General features: G+C 33.8%; 1 protein-coding gene across 8 annotated transcripts in view; it reads right to left on the reverse strand.

Annotated features, from left to right (window-relative positions):
- LOC149556326 (uncharacterized) overlaps positions 1–22,573 on the reverse strand; it is a 205,906-nt gene that overhangs the window by 86,856 nt on the left and 96,477 nt on the right. For all 8 annotated transcript variants that reach the window (XM_089830577.1, XM_089830579.1, XM_089830583.1 and 5 more), the window contains 2 exons: positions 17,493–17,585; positions 17,282–17,413 (listed from right to left, as the gene is read on the reverse strand). In XM_089830577.1, the coding sequence (XP_089686703.1) occupies positions 17,282–17,413; positions 17,493–17,585 (225 nt within the window). The remainder of the gene's footprint in view (positions 1–17,281; positions 17,414–17,492; positions 17,586–22,573) is intronic.

Here is a 22,573-nt window from a genome sequence, read left to right on the forward strand (position 1 = left end):
GCCTACTCATTTGCAAGATCGTCACCTTACAAAGATTACCTTTTGAATATATGTCCATGAAAGATTGTCACGTTTCATTACATATTTGATGCACCTAAACAACCATAGAAGCATAAAAACATAAATTTAAATTTAAATTCAATATTCAACATTACAATTTACTCATACTAAGTTTTCCTCTAATGTATTCCAACTTCACTTTAGCAAGAGGCTTGGTAAAAACATTTGATGTTTGCTCATTAGTATTGATATACTCTAGTTTGATAACACCTTGATCTACCATATCTCTAATGTAATTATAAGAAATTTCAATATTCTTAGACCGATTGTGAAAAAAAGGATTAGTTGAAAGCTTGATACAACTTTAATTATCGCAATGCATGACAGTGAGCTTCCGGGGCTTCTTAAACAAATCAACTAGTAACTTTCGTAACTATGCGGCTTCTCTAGCTCCCAAGGAAAAGGCTATATATTCTGTTTCAGTAGAGCTTAATGCAACTAAGGATTGTTTTCTACTGAACCAAGAAATCATCCCAGATCCAAGACTGAAGCAACATCCAAAAGTACTTTTACGTTCAGTAGAGCTACTTGCCTAATCAGAATCTGAATATCCATGAAGATTAATTTCGACTTGATCATATCTGATTCCCATGCCAATGGTACCTCTTAGATATCTTAAGATATATTTGGCTGTCATTAGATGTATCTTCTTTGGTGCACACATTAACTGACTTAAGGTGTTAGTAGCATAACATATATCAAGACGAATATCACCAAATACATTGAGGACCCAACGATCTACCTATAGTGAGTTGGATCCGTAGGTTCAGATTTAATCATATCATTCTTCAACTTATGTAGGTTGACTTTCATAGGAATAGTAGCTAGTTTACAATCCATCATTCCAAATTTCGTCAAAATATCAATAGTATATTTTCTTTGCTTTCGAAAAATGTAGTTTCCCTTTTGCCAGACTTCTAGTCCTAGGAAGTAGTAGAGAAGACCTAGATCTTTCATATCAAACTCTATTGTTAGTTCTTGTTTGCACTTGCTTATAAGATGTTCTTCACCCGTTATCAACAAATCATCAACATATAACCCAAGAATAATCATGTCATCACCATCTATTTTGAATTATAAGTTAGGATCAGCTTCATTCTTAGAATACCCTAACTTTGTTAGATAGTTGTCTATTCTTTCATACCATACTTTAGAAGCTTGTTTAAGACTATATAGTGCTTTCTTTAACTTACACACGTGAGAATTTCTGTCATGAGTGATGAACCCTTTTGGTTGCTCAATATAAACGTCATCTTGAATTTCACAATTTAAAAATGTTGTTTTAACATCCATTTGATGAAATTTTCATCTTTGGATGCTACAATTGCCAAGATAGTTCTAACAAATGTGTATCTAGCAACTAAGGCAAATGTTTCTTCATAATCAATACCTTCTTTCTGTGAGAAATCGCATGCTACAAATCTGGCTTTGTATTTTTCAATGTTGTCATCAGGTGCATGCTTGATTTTGTAAAGCCACTTAGAAGAAACAATTGATTTGTTTTTAGGTCGTGGTACAATATCCCATACATAATTTTTTAGCATAGAATTATGTAGCTATTTTTTGAAGTATAAGTTAGGATCAGCTTCATTCTTAGAATACCCTAACTTTGTTAGATAGTTGTCTATTCTTTCACACTATCCTCTGAGAGCTTGTTTAAGACCATATAGTGCTTTCTTTAACTTACACGCGTGAGAATTTATGTCATAAGTGATGAACCCTTCTAGTTGCTCAATATAAACTTCTTCTTCAATTTCACCATTTAAGAATGTTGTTTTAACATCTATTTCATGAAATTTCCATCCTTTGGATGCTGCAATTACCAAGATAGTTCTGACAGATGTGTATCTAGCAACTGGGGCAAATGTTTCTTCATAATCGATTCCTTCCTTCTGTGAGAACCTGCATGCCACAAATTTGGCTTTGTATTTTTCAATGTTGTCATCAAGTGCATGCTTGATTTTGTAAAGCCACTTAGAAGAAACAACTGATTTGTTTTTAGGTTGTGGTACAACATCCCATACATTATTTTTTAGTATAGAATTATATTCTTCAATCATTGCTTCTTTCCAAGGTTTGTTTGATAAGGCTTCTTCAACATTTGAAGGTTTTGTTTTGATAAGTTCAGTTAAAAGCACGACATAACATAACTGATTTCTTGTTCTCTTGCTTTCTCTGATTACTTCATCAAGTTCAACATGATTTTCTTCTATCATTTTCCTAGCCCAAAGTAACCTCTTTTTATTGTTAGCATTTTCAATATTCTTAGGATTTGAAATAGTAGGCGAAGGAGGTTCAGTATCATTCTCCCTCTCATTTTCTACTGGGTGATCTTCATGTATTTCATTGACAGTTTTTGTATATGATTCATCACTATTCTTAGAAAGATTGAAGGCAACATCTTCTTCAAATTTAACATCTCTACTAATCTCAACTGTTCTCTAACCCGGAACATAGATCTTGTAGCCTTTGGTTGTTTCATTGTATCCAACGACTATTCCCTTCTTTCCAGATGGTTCTAGATTTGTTCTTTTCTCTTTAGGAATATAAATATAAACAAGACACCCAAATATTCTTAGGTGACTTAGATCTAGTTTGATACCCGTAAATACTTCTTCAGGAGTGATGTTTTCTAATATTGAGTGAGCACACCTATTTTGAAAGTAAACTACACTTTTAGATGCTTCGGCCCAAAAAGAAGTATGAAGATTTTGGTCGTGCATCATTGCTTTGGCTAATTCAATAATTGATCTATTTTTACACTCTACAACTCCATTCTGTTGAGGATTATATGGTACAGAAAACTCCCTCTTAATCCCAACAGTAATGCAAAAATCTTTGAAAATTTCAAAGATGTATTCACCTCCATTGTCTGATCTTAGAATTTTTATTTTCTGTCCTGATTGGTTTTCAACTAGAGCTTTGAATTCTTTGAATTTTGATAATACTTCAATTGATTCCTTTTGTTTGAGGAAGTAGATCCAAGTTTTTCTAAAATAGTCATTAATATAAAATAAATAATAGAAGCACCCATTTAGGGAAGGTACAAACACAGGACCACATAGATCGGTGTGAATAAGTTCAAGTATAGATTTTGATTTGTGAATGCTTTTAGGAAAGGATTACTTGGTGTTTTTGCATAGCACACATCCTTTGCAAATGCCTAAGTGATTAGTTTTGAGACTAGATAATTCTTTTACAATTTTCCCTATTGATGATAATGCACGAAAATGAAGGTGGCCTAGTCTCCTATGCCAAATTTTGGTAGAATTTAAAATGTCATGATTTAGGGCTAAATTTTTGTTGATTACAAAGTTTATATAAAATTTCGTCTCTAAATCCAATAGATATAGCTTTCTTGATGTTAGAATTCTTTGGCCAAGATAGAACTCTGTCCTCTTGAAAGGTGATTCTGAATCCTTGATCAGCAAGACTAGAGATAGAGACCAAATTTCTTTTTATACTAGGTACGTATAAAACATTTTTAAGTTGGAGAGTAATACCTGAATTAAGATGAATTGAGCAAGACCCAATACCTTTAATTGGATGAGTAGAATTATCTCTAATGGTTACTTCTTCTAAGGAGTATTCTAAGAAGCTTTCAAATTTGTCTCTAAAACCTGTTATATGACAAGATGCTCCATTGTCTATAATCCAAGTGCTTTTGTTTGAGTAACTCACTTGATAGAGCTAGATAAAATGCAAAGTTCTATTCTTTTTCCTCTTTCTCTTCTTTGACTTCTGCTAGTGTTGCTTGAATTCTTTTTCGTCCAGGGTAGAAGTTGTGACTCACATTTGAAGTATTTTACTTCTGACCAATCTCGTTTCTTACATGGTTTGTTAAATTCCTTTTTATTACGTTTCAATTTTCCTTTCTTGTTTGAATTTGCATAAAGAGCTTGAATGTCTCCCTCTTGATTTATGCTTAATCCTCTTGAAACTAATCTTGAATCTTCTTGGGTGCATTCATTTTTGAGTAATTCAAATTTAGGAAGCTCAGGTCGAGAGCTTAGACCTTGAATGAAGGTTTCCCAAGATAGTGGGAGTCCTCTTAAGGCTATCATGCTATGTTCTTTGTCATCAACTTGACTTCCCATTGTTGCAAGTTGATCTTTTAACTAAGAAATTCTTAGAAAATAGGACGTAATTGACTCTCCATTATTCATTTTTATGTATAGAAGATCTTGCTTTAAAGTTAGCAATCTACTAGTATTATTGATTTAGAAAGTGTTCTTAATAGTAGAGAACATCTCAAATGCAGTTTTAAAACTGGATATAGAAGGGAGAAATGATCCTTCATGGAGTCTATAATAATTTTCAAGGATCTCTAATAGAGATAAACTATTATAGCAAACTGTACAAATTTAGATTAACTTACTTGTATCTCAGACTGACAGTGTGGTTTGAATGTTGCAGATCTTCAACTTTGAATAGCAGTCTGCGTGAGATAATCTTCAACCTTGAATGCCAATGGAGGGCTGATGAACTTGTCTTTATTTTACTTGCAAGGAGAGCAATCGCTGGTACTATATATGCCTTGTTGTGTCTTTTCCATGTCGTTTTATCTAGATCATTTTCAAGAATAGATTTGTTTGATTCTATGTACTCTTCTAATTCCATTTCTCTTAGTACTATCATGACTCGAATTTTCCATAATGAAAAGTTTGATGCTCCCTCAAGTCTATCCTCTAATCTTATGTGATTAACCATTTTGAATTTGAGGATAAAATTCTAAAATTGATAAATCTGAAATTTTAGTTTTAAGAATAATAGAATTTCCTATCAAGATGGCTCTGATACCATGTTAAATGTAAGGATCTCTAAAGAAGATAAACTATTATAGCAGACTACACAAATTCATATTAACTTACTTGTATCTCAAACTGATGGTGTGGTTTAAATGTTGCAGATCTTCAACCTTGAATAGTAGTCTGTGTGAGATAATCTTCAACCTTGAATGCCAATGGAGGACCGATGAACTTGTCTTTATTTTACCTGCAGGGAGAGCAATTGCTGGGACTATATAGGCCTTGTTATTGATATATTTTCTGTTATATCCCAAATTTTGACCTAATTTTAAATTTATTTATAGCTGTTAGATTTAATGGATTTTCTTTCATAATCATGTGAAGAGGGTAGTTAAATATACCCGTCATATTCATTATGTTAACTGTTTAATGAAGATGGTCGTTGTCTATTATTTGTCATGTGATGATTAGCAGTTGCTTGATTTTGGAATTATGATTAATAATTAAATTCTTCATCTATATTAAATGTTATTATGGAACTTGTTATTATCGTGAAAATATTGCATGGGTGATTGCAGGAGAAGATGAAGGGGAGAAGTATTGCTAAACGAGATCAACGGAATGGGATACTAGCTTAGTCCAATTATCGGATTGACAAGTATGACATTTAATTGCCTTGGTAAGGACTTAACGACTTGAACATCAGGATACAATCGATGGACCCGCATGAGCTATTAAGTAAACATTTAAAACATTAATTATTATTTTTAAAATAATGCGTACCTCAAATGGTTTTTGATTGATTTTTCCACCACATCGTTATAATGTATACCTATATACGTGCACATAGATATAAGAATAAAAGTGACACCATAATATTATTTTTATAAATAATATGATGCCACCTCATAAGTACATCTACGTGCAAGTAGATAGATATAAATTATAATTATCCTCGATTTATAACCTTCAAATCCTTTTCCATATTTATTCATTTTTCTTGCTAAAAACTGAAATGAACATTTGGCATTTTTTTATTGGCGATCAAGAGCCAAGTCTCTTCTTTTTGAGTTGCGACTTCTTGGAAGCCAAAGACTTCGATACCTTCTTATATTATGAAGCTGAGAGAGACGGAGAGCATGAACATATCACGCAACTTTCTTTTCATATCACCCGACTTCTTTTTCATATCACCCAATACCTCTGCAGATATCACACGATATCTCTCCAATATACCACTTGATAAGCATTGCATTTTCCTTCTACGATTCGCCTTTTATATTGGTATTTTACTGAAGACGTGATTGATAATCACACTAGGATTTGTGCTTAATGATTTCTTCCGTGAAGGGTGGGGCTGATCGATAGTGTCCAGCAAGACTCCATTTTATTTTCAGATTTTACCAAGTTATGAGGTTGTCCATATCTCAAGCATTGCAATATGTTTTATTATCAGATATTACTGCATTCTGATTAATATAGCAGAAGATACAGTTTTGGATTATGATGCAAATCATCTTTGCTTAAATATCACCGGTTAGACCCTCTCTAAGACAGATTTGTTTATGATGAACAAAAGCCAAGTATCCATGACACGATATCATATTTTAATTATGCCATTGAAAGTCAGAATCAAATGATATTTATCCTACAAGTCTTAAAGATTACATTTCTCAGATCACAGATTGTAATAAGTTGGAAACATATAATATTCTTATATTAGTTGAGGATCAACAGACAGAGCCGATTGCTCTAAGATTCGAGCACCTGGGACTCATCGACTGTATAGCCATGGAAAAGGTGAAGAGGTGAGATGGAATTTGCAATAACATGGAAATAAAAGTCAAACATGACATAACAATTCTAAATTAATTTCATTTAATAGCTCATGCTTGTTCATACTATTGTTTCCCTATTGTCAAGTCGAGCGGTGTTGATCGGGTTGTTGAACCCATTAGAAAACCTTGGCCAAGGTCGTCAAAGGCATGTTTGTCATCTATGATCACTTGATGTCAGTAGTGCCAATTATTCAGACATGTTTGTCGATCACTATGTGGACACTCTAAACACCGGAATGCTCAGGTGGCTAAACTAAAAGTATCCCAAGCCTGACCCTAGCGTAGGGAGGATCTTTCTATTCAATAGATTGTGTGGGGATGACTATGGTCCGAGGTTGGAAGGTTAAGCCTAAGTCAATGCTTTTCCTCTTACCGAAAGCCGAAGCTTGCACAACCAATTAAAGACTCGCCAAATACTTCTCGTATGTTATTTTTTCTATTTCATGTTATGCATTTACTTTACTTGTATGTAAGGAAAGATAGTAAATCGTTATTTTAGTTAATCATTATTATAGTTATTACAATTGATCATTGTTACAATTATTTCAGTTGATTGTTATCATAGTTATTTTAGTTAATCATTATTACAGTTATTACAATTGATCATTGTTACAGTTATTTCAGTTGATCGTTATCATAGTTATTTCAGTTAATCATTATTACAATTATTTCAATTGATCATTGTTATAAGTTATTTCAGTTGAGTTTTGTTATCTCAGTTAATCGTTGGTAATTTTAAGTAGTTAACGTCTCATGAAAAGGAATTCAACGTATATTGTTCAATAATTACTTGTATTTTGTTATGACAATCCGTTTGTTACATTTTCCCAACAACTCCTTGGCATCATTTATATAATAATAGAGAGCCATGTCCCCATAGAGACATGACTCTACATGGCCAAAGGCCACATAGGGTCATTCCCCTACATGGGCATAACTAATCATTAGTTTTAACTATAACAAATGTAATTTGTCTACTTTGCAATCAGCGGCAGAACATATAAATACAAGGCCCTAATAACAATAGACATGCTTTAAGGACAAGAGCCCGATATTGATGAAGTCATTTTATGAACAATTAAATAAATAAATATATATATATAATAATATGTGTATATATATAGCTATATATTTTCATTATTACAACAGAATTCATATAAATCATGAATTCAAGTACTTAATATTACTTCGACTGATGCTATACATCAACAACATTCACATTTGACTTGATGACCAAAATCAATTGTATTGCCTTATTCACGTGGCAATCTTTGTACTTTCATCTTTGTCCAATTAAATGCTTCATAGTTCAAGCATGCGAATGGATTTTGTGAGACTTCTGATGATTAATATGCAGGGGAAATTTGGTTAATGTTTCTAGTCTCGTCTACGTTTAAGGGACTGCCCATGTCGAGTATCTCAAGTGATGCAATTAATCCAGTTGGCAGTGGGTTCCTTGGTATCTGCATGGCCTGTAAAACTGTTAGCAAGGGGTTCTATTCCTCTCCCTTGACCACGTACAAGTGTATCACCAATATATGTAAATATATACAGGATCTCTGATAGTGTAATGTCTCAAAAATTCTAATTACAGTTTATTGATAGTCTAAAGAATAATAGCATATTTGAATTCAATATATAGGTGATAGTAGTGAACAAATTAAAATACAATTATTATACCCCTAATACAATATAACACAAATGTCAAAACATGAATAGATAACTGCTACTAGTGGAAGGTTGACCATTGCGAAAGGTACTGAAGATGTTGTTTTAATTGATGTCTTTCTCTCCAAGCAGTGGCATCTATAAATACAATTGCAAAGGGCCATGTCTACGTAGAGACATGAAGCTACGTAACTATGGCCACGTAGGGTCATGTCCCTACATGGACATAATCATATTACCTTTCATTAACTGCTATTAAACATTTCATAGACAATAATATGGAGCTCGATTATACTTAGCATGATTAACAGGTAATATAAAGAGATGCCTAATAATGTGGAAATCCATTGATAAATTTATTATTATTTTAATCCCCAAATTTATATATGTGTGTGTGTGTGTGTGTGTGTATGTATATATGTATAAACACATTTCAATATACACTAGATTTATTACGTGCTTCAATTCGACTAAAGCTATAAATCTAATACTATACTGCATGTTATCCGCTGACAGTTGGATGTCCATCACTTAAGTTTGTAAAAGGTCTCGAACTGTTTATGCATCTAACATGGTTGTAACATCCGATTTTCTCAGGGTCTTAATTAACAACTAACATACTTAAAGAAATACAATTATTACTTCATTTTCATAGGAAGACAGTTATATCAGTTGTGTTCATGTGAATGAGATTTACTGTTAAAATCAGTTAGACAAATTTTTTTAACTAAGAACTTAAAACGCCATCAATGAATTTATTGTAGAAATTAAAATCCACATACCATGGAATCTGAACCAAGAAATCATTGTAGGGATGCTTTTGCAACCACCCAGGTTAGTCCACAAATACCACTATAACAATATTAAATGATGACTACCATCCAATACCGCTTATATCAAAATCATATGACAATTACCATTAAATACCACTATATAAAAATTAGGGCATCACATACCATTGTATCAATTAGGGCATCGATTACCATTGGATCATTTATGGCTCCAAATACTACTATATCACTTAGGGCTTCAATTACCACTGGATCATTTGGTGCATTAGATACCACTGTATCAATTAGGGCTTCAGATACCACTGAATTAAATTAGGGCTTCGGATACCATTGTATCATTTATGGCTCCAGATACCCCTGTATCATTCTTTTCCTTCCGATTGCTTAACTGTGGCGATAACATAAGATTAGAAGATATGCTCCTATTTATTATTCATATAAATAAAAGGTTGATTTAACAATTCATCAGATAAATCTATCTCTCGCAACTAAATGTAAAATAACTGTAACGATGACATAACTCAATTAATCTTACCTTAGTCTTGCATATAAATCATAAAAGTAAAAATACATGTTTTCGACAAACAATTGAATGTATAGCTTATCTTTGTCTATTGTACGTCTGACAACTTGGGAAGAGGTGAAACATTGTCAGGGGCTTAACCACCCAACCTTGGACCATACCTTATCCCCACACAATCTCTATCAAGAAAGGCCCTCCCTACCCAGATTAAACAGGGATCATCTTGTCATCCACTGAACATCCTGGTATCTAACCACACCACTTGACTTGACAACAGAAGATTACAGTAACAGGATCATGCATGAGCTATTAAATGATATTATTTTAGATTTAATGTATCATCTCTGACTTTTATTTTCTAAGTCATTGCAGACTCCATCTCACCTCTTCATCATTTTCCATAGCTATACAACTGATGAATCCTAGGTGCTTGGATCTCAAAGCAATCAGCTCTATCTGTTGATTCTCAACTAAATTATAAAATATATATATATATATATATATATGTATATATATATATATATATTTTCTAGCTTATCATAATTTGTGATTTGAAAAAGATATTCTTAAAGATTGCATAATCTATTGTTTTATTTTAATCTCCTTTGGCATAATGATTTATGGATTCATTTTATGGTTACTTAGCTTTCATTTTCCATGAATAAATCTACTTAAAAGAGAATAAATTATGTGATATCAAACAAGATATCAACAAGTTATCATCATGATAAATACTATAGTTTACTGCTATGAAATTCGATGTTATTGTACCTTTTATTTCAGGTTTTATTGCATTGGAAAACTCTCCTATAAGAGATACTATTCGACTGGATACAATGAAAGATAAAAAGAAAAGCTCATTATAATTCTCAAAGTACAGTCAGCAAATTGCATAATATAAATCACAATATTATATTAAAGACTCCATAGCTTAGCCAGCTGCAGTAGAATAAGCATTCAAGAACATAGAAAGATAACTCATGACCTGATATGTATTCTTTGGGGAATTTGAAATTTGATCGGCTCCCTCACGATTCCTTCAGTGCTTAACCTCAGTATCCTAGCCGGAAAATACTTGCTCAGTTGAGTTGAAAACACACAATCTGAACAAGGTTGGAAATTGCAAATGTATTAATGGCAGATTGCAAACATATCAAAGGCATTTGCAGACGTTTCAATGGCAATTTGCAGTTGTATCAATGGCAAGATGTAAACATAACAATGCAGGGTCGAATTGGTTAATGAAACAAGGGAAAATTTGGAATGTAGCAAGGTAGGGAGAAGTTCAGGTACCAAGGAAAAAGTCCTCTCGTCTCTCCCTCATGGCTTCCATATATGAAGAGCGATCAAGACTCCTTGGCTTCCATCAATTTCAAAAGATTATAGTCAATTCAAAATTCCAAGTATTAAATCGATTTATCATGCGAAGTGTTAATCGGTTAAAAGCAAGAATATTAAAATGGAAAGAATAGAGTTGGAAGATTATAATTTGAATATTATTATAATCTTATATTTATATATGTACATGTAAATATAATAATGGGGTGGCATCACTTTATTATAAATTATTATAATATAATGGTGTCATTTCATTTTTATATCTATATGTATGTATATAGATATATCTATTATAATAATAAGGTGAAAGATCAATTAAAATCCTTTGAGGTTCGATTTATATTTTGACTCAATTATTTATGTTTCTCAAATTATTTATTTAAATAGCTCATGCGGGTCCCACAGATGTATCCTGTTTTCAAGTCGCTAGGTCTTCAACCCATTTGTCCAATGATGGTGATGCTCTTGTGCCTAATTCTTTTCTGACAATGCTTCCACCCCTTTGACGTGTTTCCTGCAAGGAAATTCTCCGTAATTAAATCATATTATCATAATAAGTTATAAATAATCATAACGGCTAGCTGCCTTTTCAATTCTATGAATTCATGATAAATAATCAACTAGCATGTTATCTTCACATGAAATTATAACGACTAACCATCTTATCATTTCACAAGATTATAACCAATTTTACTGTCAACTGACTTCATGTGAACCTCAACGGCTATATTTCAAATTAGGTCAAAAACTGGGATGTAACAATGGTCGAATGTAAACAATCTTGAATGGAGTTGTCTTTTTTGTCTTGGCCATACCTCAAGCCTAAGGAGAGTATAGCAAACCAAGATCTTTCTTTTCAAATTTTGAAGTTAACTCCTTGCATATGACAATGAGATCATTATTACTAGTAAAAAACAAGTAATCAAAATAAAGCACAAGAATCAATACTTTGTCATTATTTACCTTTAAGTATAAATTTGGATCTACATTATTTTCTTGAAAACTCAAACTTAGAAGATAGTGATCAAATCTCTCATACCAAGCATAGGGAGCTTGCTTAAGGCCATACAATGCCTTTTTCAGATTGCGCACATGAGACTCTTTATCATGAATCGAAAATCCTTTTGGCTGCCCAATGTATAGTTCTTCAATTACTCCATTTAAGAAAGGTGTTTTCACATCCATTTGATGAAGTTTCCAGCCCTTAACTTCTGCAATAGAGCTATGATGGCTCTAATGGAAGTGTAAGAAGCTAATAGTGCAAAGGCTTCTTCATAGTCTACACCTTCCTTTTGTGGAAAACCTCTAGCTCGAAATCTAGCTTTATGTTTTTTTGTAATTCCATCAGTTGCATGCTTAAATTTTAAACAACCATTTTGATTTACCTTTAAGTCTTGGAAAAATGTCCCATACATCATTTTTGATGATGGACTAATGCTCCTCCATCATGGCATCTTTCCATACCTCCCAATTTGAAGCTTCTTCAAAACTGGAAGGTTCAAAGGCTATAATGTGGCTCGTCAAATCTACATAACCAGCATACTTATGGTGCCTTTTACTCTCTCTAAAAGTGTCACAAGGGGCTACATATTTTTTAGCTTCTTCGATAGTGTTCCTAGCCCAAAAAAAACTTCTCTTGTTGGCCAAACTATTATTGGGACATGCTGAAGTATCTATATGATCAACTAGATCAGCTGAATCCTCTGAATTTGTACTCTCCCTCTAAATCTTTGCAGGTGGATTTGGATCAATCATATCTATATTTTGAGGATCCTTGAAGTCCTATCAGACTCCACGTTAGATTCTTTTGATTTCTTACAGGCTACATCTCATTCAACGAAACATCTCTATTGATTTCAATTTGCTTTTCACCTGGAATGTAGATTTTGTATGCTTTTGAAGAATCACTATAGCCATCAAAGACTCATTTCCTTCTGGAAAGTTCAATCTTTGATCTTTTCACTTTGGGAACTTGAATATAGACTAGGCAACCAAAAATTCTGAAATAACTAATATTTGGTTTAATACCTATAAAAGCGTCTTTCTTTGTCATCATTTACCTTTAAGTATAAATTTGGACCTACATTATTTTCTTGAAAACTCAAACTTAGAAGATAGTGATCAAATCTCTCATACCAAGCATACGGAGCTTGCTTAAGGCCATTGATGTAACGGACAAATGTGATGTGGCCCAATCAAGTTCACAAAGTAAAAATGTGAAAGGAAAAGGCTATGTTCCCCAAACCCACAAACAACAACTATCCACTCTACAACTCCTACACCCTCCCAATGGCTATGGTGGATGCATTTCACTTATCTAAGATGGATTCAAGAGGTTCCAAGTGGTTTCAGACCCCAACCCAATCCTAGCACTCAAATCCTTCAATATTGCCCAGTAGGCCTAATTGCCCCCAACTAGGTTTGCAACAAGAAAGATTTGAGGTTTTCTCCAAACTTTTTCAAAAAACTCCTCAAAAAAATAGGTTTTCAGATACCCATTTCAGCCTTCTTCAACATATGTCAAACTCAATATAGGTTGTTTTGGACCAACAACCAGATCCCCAAACTTGGCACCCTTTTTAGGCATAAAATAGGGTGATTTTAAAAAGCAAGTATATGCTGCACGTACATCCAAAGCTCCAGATTTTCAACAGTCCTCCAAAATCATCCCAATCAAAGGAAAATCAAATCAATTTGACTCCCCAACCTCTGCAAATTTGAAATAAGAAACCCCCAATTTGGCCTCTCACAAACCCTCAAATCTAGGGCTTTCTCAATGTGTGACCTCCCAAGCGAATTCATGACCTTACTAGGACAATTAGAGCAAATTGACAACTTTTATAATTTATGACAAAATGGCTTCATAGCCTTTACATCTTGACCAAAATACAACATAAATGACTCAAATGGATTTAAATATCTCAAATAAGGAATCTTAACCTTCTCATGCTCTTGTACTTTAGGTGCTCCTGCACCAGCCATACAATGCCTTTTTCAGATTGCACACATGAGACTCTATCATGAATCACAAATCCTTCTGGCTGCTCAATGTATAGTTCTTCAATTACTCCATTTAAGAAAGTTGTTTTCACATCCATTTGATGAAGTTTCCAGCCCTTAACTTCTACAATAGAGATATGATGGTTCTGATGGAAGTGTAAGGAGCTACTAGCACAAAGGTTTCTTCATAGTCTACACCTTCCTTTTGTTGAAAACCTCTAGCTAGAAATCTGGCTTTTTGTTTATCTATAATTCCATCAGTTGCATGCTTAATTTTAAACAACCATTTACATGAAACAATTGATTTACCATTTGGTCTTGGAAAAATGTCCCATACATCATGTTTGATGATGGACTAATGCACCTCCATCATGGCATCTTTCCATACCTCCTGATTTGAAGCTTCTTCAACACTGGAAGGTTCAGAGGCTATAATGTGACTGGTCAAATCTACATAGTCAGCATACTTATGATGCCTTTTACTCTCTCTAAAAGTGTCACAAGGTGCTGCATATTTTTAAGCTTCTTCGATAGTGTTCCTAGCCCAGAAAAGACTTCTCTTGTTGGCTGAAGTATTATTGGGACCTGCTGAAGTATCAACATGATCAACTGGATCAGCTGAATCCTCTGAATTTGTACTCTCCCTCTAAATCTTTGCAGGTGGATCTAGATCAATCATATCTATATTTTGAGGATGCTCGAAGTCCTATCAGACTCCATGTTAGATTCCTTTGGTTTCATACTGGCTACATCTCATCAAACGAAACATTGCTACCGATTTCAATTCACTTTTTACCTGGAATGTAGATTTTGTATGCTTTTGAAGACTCACTATAGCCATCAAAGATTCATTTCCTTTTGGAAAGTTCCATCTTTGATCTTTTCACTTTGGGAACATGAATATAGATAGGGCAACCAATAATTCTGAAATAACTAATATTTGGTTTAGTACCTACAAAAGCTTCTTCTAGAGTCATGTTGTCTAGAAGCTGAAAAGGGCTACAATTCTGAATACGAATTGTCGTCCTACAAGCCTCGGCCCGTAGAAAAGTTTGAAGACTTTGATCATGAATCATAGCCTTTGTTGCCTCGACAGCTGCCTAGTTCTTTCTCTCAGCTACACCATTTTGTTGAGGATTATAAGGTGCATAGAACTCCGTCTTAATCCCAACTTCAGCACAAAAGTTACAAAAGATAGCATAATCATATCCTCCTCAATTATCAGATCTCAAAATCTTAATCTTTTTGTCAAATGGATTTTCAACAAGTGTTTTGAATTCTATGGAACTGGACAACACTTCATCAAATTCTTTAGACTTCAGAAAATAAATCCAATACTTATGAGAAAAACCATCTATGAAGGTAACATAATACCAAAAGCCACTAAGAGAAGCAACTAACATAGGACCACATAAATTAGAATGAATTAACTCTAGGATTTCTTTTGGTCTACTTTCACTACTATGAAAATTACTTTTAATATTCTTATCTAGAGTGCATCCCTTGCAAACTCCTTCATGATTTTGATTCAGCTTTGGAAGACCAATCACAATGGTCTCCATAGAAAATAAAGTTCTGAAATTTGAAAGTCCAAAACTCTTGTGCCAAAGTTCACTTGAATTTGAAGTATCATGAGCTAAAGCTTGAATGGAATGGGCTGAAAGCTTGTAGAGGTTGTCATAACAAACTTCAATTTCATGAGCTGATTAAATGTTGTTTTTCTTCAATGTATAAAAATTTCCAACAGCAATGTCAACACAATAGCGTTTGTCTTCCGATACCACGTACAAAGAGGACATCACTCAAGTGTAATGGAATTTTAGAATCCAATTGGAAAAATGTAGAACCAGCACCTTTAACAAAATAACTTGCATCATCACCAATAATGACTTGATGATGAGAATCATTTGCTTTCAAGTTGAAAAGGTGTACTCGGTGACCAGTCCCAGTAATATGATGAGATGCAACACTGTCAGCAGTCATGTATCACTATTTATAGGTACTTGCTAGAGAGTGCAGAAATGAATAAGAATCCCTCAAAGTTCTCACTTGACTCTCTTTGAGGAGAAGAATTCCCTACCTTTGCAGCATCTGCTTGAGGCTTTGGTCTAGAGTTACAATCTCTAGCAAGGTGCCCATAACTGTCACTTATGAAGCATTGGATCCTAGAAATATCCCTTTAAGGAAAAATTTATGAAAAATATACAATAATTTTTTAATGGAAAAAAATTATAAACCCATCAAAAAAATTAAGGGAAAAAAATTGTAAACCCATCAAATGATTTTTTTTTCTGGGAAAATGTTAAAAGACCCTTATGCGGCTCCAAAAATCTAGTCACGACTTGTGGAGAAACACAAGCATGAAGCTAACAAATAAATTTTTAATGAAAGGAAAAAAATATTATAAAACCCCTCATAGAAACCTTCCCATCGAAAAACATCAGACTCCGTGTGGTAAAATAGCACATGCAAGTAAATATGCAACTTCACAAAATGCACATGCAAGCAATATGTAAGCACATGCAACTCACAAAATTTGCAAAATTTTGCTCACACTGAAAAATTCCCAGACCAAACCCCTCAATCAAGCTTGCGATTTGAGCAAAAATTTCTTCAAATCTGCTTCTAATTTTGCAAAGTCATGTTTTCATAAAAAAGGATTAAAAATTAGGCACGAGCCTACAACACAACAGTAAATTGTGAGCCACTTATCGAAGAGGTCTTGGGTTCGAATCTACTAGCAAATTAATAAATAATAATTCATAATTAATAACAACACATAATAATTAATCTTGGCTTCGGCCTCTTACCGATCAAAAAAAAAAAGGATTAAAAATTTTCTTAAAGAAGCCTGTCGACCCACTCTGATACCATATTATAATAATTCATTATTCATAAACAAGTAATTGCAAATGGAAACATAGTCTCCTTATATAGATTTACAAAGACAGTTTCTAAACGAAACAATTGATAATCAAGCTTGAAAATAGGAACTAACTAATAAACTAAAAACTAACTAAGATGACCGTTAGAGGAACATTACAATATTCTAATAGAAACTATGGCATGTACCATAAGCAAAGATACAGTGCAGATGTTTAAAATACAAAATTGCCAGATGGAATTGTGACATAAGTCTCAGGATATAATAAATCTAAGTTAATGAATCTAGCATTTAACTGTTGTTATTGAATTAAGGTTTAAGGAGGAGAATATGTATTGATAATTAATGGTATTGTCAATTAGATTAATTTTTTTGTAACTTATAATGTATACTATTAACAATTTTGTCCTATAGCGTGGAGAGAGCATTACCTTCTGAATTTGGGAGTTATCATCTAATTGCATGGAATCCACTTTACTCTTCTTGTGTCGATTAAGAGGAAAAGGATCTTCAAGAATGTCAATTTGATCCAGTTGAAAATCTCCAGCTCCTGGCACATGAACCTAAAAGATAGAAGATATTTCTGAGCATCAATATATATTGAAAAGTTCCATTCTTGGCCATATGGTAAGCACATCATACCAACTGGTTAACAGATAGACTCCGTGCCCGCACATAGCCTGAAAGAAGCAGTGTACTCTTGCCTAAATCATGCTCCACTGTTGAAATTTGAACCTAGAAAGAGAATTTTATTAAAGTTCCATCAATATCCTTTTATCAAATATTTTGCGATTGAGTTTGAGAAATAAAATCACAGATCAACAGAGCCATTACCTATAAAATTATAATGCAGTCTCTTGAAAATAACAAACAGAATGTTATATAGGAGCAGAATTCATAAGAACTGAAACAAATCAATAGAGGATACAAAGCATATAGTAAATTATGTGAGACAACTGTAAGCAAATAGCATGTATGCATGCAATAAGTTGTAAAACATCTAAGGTTGACGTAAGTAGCATCTGTAATAATCATGCTTAATATTGAAAAGGTTAGTCCCTGATTTCTTAGATATGGATTTGAAGTTAAAAATTTGATGAAGAGAGGCAAGGGATAGATATACTATGATTCCTATTAAGAGCTATAAATATATTGTATTTGTCAATAAATGTTTGGCACACTCATCCTCTGTGGATGTCCAATATCTCCAAGAAGAAACTGCAAGCTGATATAGATTTAAGAGAACCAATAACATTAGAATTTCAATTTACCTTGACTGACCATACATGGGAATCATACGAGGAAGCAATAAATCCATTCATTAAGCTCCACTAGACCATAGTAAGACACGCCATGCGTCTCCAAGTAAAATAGTCTCTTTATTCAAGAAGTCAAATGACATCAAACACATTAATATTTATTCATAATTCAAATCTGTCTGAAATCAGCAAATGAGCTGCAATGCTGCTAGATGCTTTCCAAATTTCTTGTAATGTCTCCCTTAATCAATTTTGTTGATTTTCTGAATTTTGGAAACCAACATAAACTCAAAAAAGCAACCTGATGTAGAAAAAATTCTTTTGAAACTTCTTGTCCAACCTTCTATAGCTGGATCACCACTTCAACTTACAGATGATATTAGCCCAAATGAGAGTAGGGAATATGGAGCTTGAGTATGCTAACTGTCAAATGTATTTTGAATCCTTAATTATTTAATCTGATTTAATTGCATAGTGCTGTATGTAATTATTGAAATCTGGTTGCCTCCTAGCAAGGGACATTACATGATATGAAAGGGATAGCCAACTTAACAAATTGGACAGGCAATTAGATTCAGATTTGAGTAGTCAAGACTCATCACATACATCAAAGATTAATGCTGATACAACTGAAAATTAATGAATTGCCAATCATACAATTATGGATCCCTATGATATCAAAACTCTTGGATCTGAATTAAGCATCAATCTATCACCTTAAAAATGTTTTTATTTGATTTGCAACATGATTGAGCAATAGTTACAAATGTAGAATAACTGAATCTGACAAAACTGATGAACCTACACTTGCCACATACTATAGGAAGTTAGGAACCATGTATGGTAATTATAAAGGAAGGAAGGCAGCAGGATCTTACCGTAGGAGTGTTGCAACACAAACAATGACCAAGCAAATGACCTAGGACAGTGGTATGGCAGCTACAAACAAGAAAATAGCAGCTGCACAGCAAACAAATACTTTCCATATGCTGATAACAGTTCAGAAGATTGCAAACAGCAATAAATGTTCATACAACTTGCCCAAAATGCTGTCTGACCTCCTCCAATGTTCATGTGCCAAATTATGGCCCAGAACTAAGCAAATTCATAAAACTGCAATAACTAAGGCATATCTGTGCTCCCAAACATTAACACTACATAACAAGTAGTTGGCAATATTGTTGCAACAATAAATGATAACAAAACCTTCTCCAAAAGCCCTCAAAAGTAGTGGCACTGTCACTTGATTTGCAGAAAATGTTGGTCATTGCAACCAATGATGAGTACCCATCTACAAAACTAGCATATCTTACCTTCGGAATGTTGCCAGTAAATCTGAAATGAAGTCCTTATCAAAATGTTTGTAAAGGATTGTTTAAGGCATCCTAATATGCCCCTTATCCTAGCTTTCCTATGGTTAAACTCCATCAATAAATTAAATATATCATATGCTTAAATTAAATGTTCCTAACCCTCATTGAAATGATCTATGCCTTTAATGTCTTTAATAAAGAAGACCAATTTTGTAGATTATGCTTCAATGGTTTCCTAACATGTTGCAGGACCTCAACCAGGTACATTATGTTACTAATTCTATTCTACAACTTGTCCTACATGAAATTTGTAGATTAGTGCAAGAACAGGGCATTTACAAAAGAGGACATTACAAGGCCAAAAGACATGATCAACTATAGACAGCCCTATGAAGGAGCACACCAAAGTATTGAGAGTCAAATGCTATCATGTCTACATCATCATTTCTGGTGTAGTGTAATGAAGGAATTGTTTGATTGTATTCAAAGAATAAATTGCACATGTATAAGCAATTACATTGATATTGTCTCCTAAAGAAACAATCAATAATTGAAGACTAATTTATAAACTATGACCATTAAATAAATAAATATGTAAATATTATTCTAATATCCTCCCTTAATGGTCAATCTGTCAACCACATGAAGTTGACCCCGAAATTTTACAAACTTGTCTGGGCCCAGAGACTTGGTGAGAAAGTATACATAATTCTCAGTTGGAACACTTCGCAACTGTACGAATCCATCTTCAATGAGCTTGTGGATGTAATGAGAGTGAAGCTCGACATGCTTGGTCCGCTCATGGAAGACAGTTTTTTGCAAGTTTGAGCACCCCTTGACTGTCACAAAAGAGAGGTGTAGGACCTACTTGAGACGTGTGTATACTATTCTTCGAAGCCAAACTGCATCACAAGCTGCTTTACCAGTTGCTTACTACTCAGCTTCAGTCAATGAAAAAGCTGACTATTGTTTCTTGCTAAACCATGTGACTGCACCCTTCCTAGATGGAAGAGATGCCTAGATATAGACTTCATGTCATCAACAAAAACTTACCAATCTAAGTCTGTGAAACCAATAACCCTAGAATCATTGCTCATGTCAGATACAGTTCCAAAATTGGAAATACCCTACACATTGCAGCACATGCTTTGTTGTTACCCAATGTTTAGCTCTAGGAGCTGCGATGAAGCAAGAGATGTAACTCGTGCCAAAACCTAGGTCGGGTCTTTTGGAAGTGAGATAGATGAGATTGCCCACTAACAAGTTACTTTAACATAGATTCGTCCTCCAAAAGTGAATCTGATTTGCAAAATAATTCCACCCCTTTCTCCATAGGTATGGATGAAGGTTTGCAATATTGCATTTGAACATTGTCTAGCAGACCCCTGGCATACTTTTGCTGAGATATGATAATACTATCATCAATCTGTCAAACCTCGATACTAAGGAATGCATAAGTCCCAAATCTGTCATGTCAAAGGACTGCCACAACCTCTGTTTGATTCACTCAATCATAAGTGTTGAACTATCAGTAATAATCAGGTCATCAACATAGATGACAAGTAGAAGTATATCGCCAACAGTAGTTTTGATATAAAGATTAGAATTAGGACTTCTTTGAGGTACTTGACAATCTTTAACTGCCAAACTCGAGGGCTTCTTTCAGCCAATAGAGTGCTTTCATTATTCTACAAACCTGGTATTCTTTACCAGCATCATTGAAACTAGAAGGCTATGTCATATAGACTTATCCTTGCAAGTCAGCATTAAGGAATGCACTTTTGACATCTATTTGATAAGCTCTCCATCCAAACTGGGCTCAAATGGAAAGGACAAGTTGAACGGTACTCATTTTGGTCATAGGAGCAAAAGTCTCCTCATAATCAGTTCCCTATTTCTGTAAGAACCCTCTAGCAAATAGCTAAGCCTTGTATTTATACAAGGTTCCAGGCAGCCAATGGACTTCTTCCCAAAAGGAAGATCAGAAAGGAACACCTTTAGCCTCTAAATATGATTGAGGCTCGTAAACACTGAATATTTGCCATAAGAGCAAAGTTTACTGTATTCTAGTGTTTGCTCCTGTTTTAGAGGATCTAGTTGTGCAGGAGCACCCTAGACGTACTTTCAAGGAAATGAAGTCAAAATATTGAGTTTTGTTTTGTTTTAATGGACTTGATGTAAATAAGGTCTTTTGAGACCACTAGGGACCCTATGAAACCATTTTTTATGTTTATTTATAATTTGAGAAAAAGATGTATAGAGCTGCTCAAAGGTATCAATGTTGTTAATGACAACTTTTCATTTTTTGTTGACAACTTTTAAAATAAGTTGTTATTTGGAAGTTGGGGTCAGTTGGAGGGTGTCAACTGGTAGTATAGGCATAAATACAAACCTTGAACTTGGCAAGCTGGTTTTGGGCTCAAACTCGCACTCAGCATCCACACTTGGCAAATGGGAAAATCTGAGAAATTTAATATTTTTTAAGGATTTAAAATTGTTTTCATGCATCATTTAGTCAATTAACATTAAAGACACAATAATTGAGATAGATAGAAGCTACTTTTCATGCATACACAACTTTACATTGATCACATAAGTATAAATGTGAATTTCTGAAAGACATTATTCATCGTTAAACTACTTCCTAAATAACACATTAGAAATATACATAGAGTAACAATCAAATGTCTACAATATTCATCATTTCAGTAAGCTTTACAGGCTTCAAAGTCCGTTGCTTTACTATCTTCTTTTACTACTACTTTCCGTATCTTCCCTATCTCAGTTCTTTTGTACGGCAATAATACCATTAATATTGTGCATTGTTCTTCTTTCAAATCGTGGAGCTTCTACTCTGTACTAAGGTCATTGACCTTGACATAGATGCATATATCACTGTCTTTGGTTGATCTCTGGACTGCTTATTGATAATTATCCTTTATCATTCCACTGCTACATCTCTTCTTAAAAATTCTTCACTAATACCCATTGCCTCAATTAATGTTGTGACTGTGCTTGTATCTTGCTGTTCTTGGGTCTTTTATGCATATCATTGATTTGAACAACCATCTCATAGCATATGACAGTCTTTGATTATTCTTTGCTCCCAACATTGTTATACCTCATTTGTTATGCATTATATTGACTACTG

This window comes from Cupressus sempervirens, chromosome 5 (assembly GCF_028749045.1).
Source record: "Cupressus sempervirens isolate cs-2001-9-10 chromosome 5, ASM2874904v1, whole genome shotgun sequence".
NCBI lineage: Eukaryota > Viridiplantae > Streptophyta > Pinopsida > Cupressales > Cupressaceae > Cupressus > Cupressus sempervirens.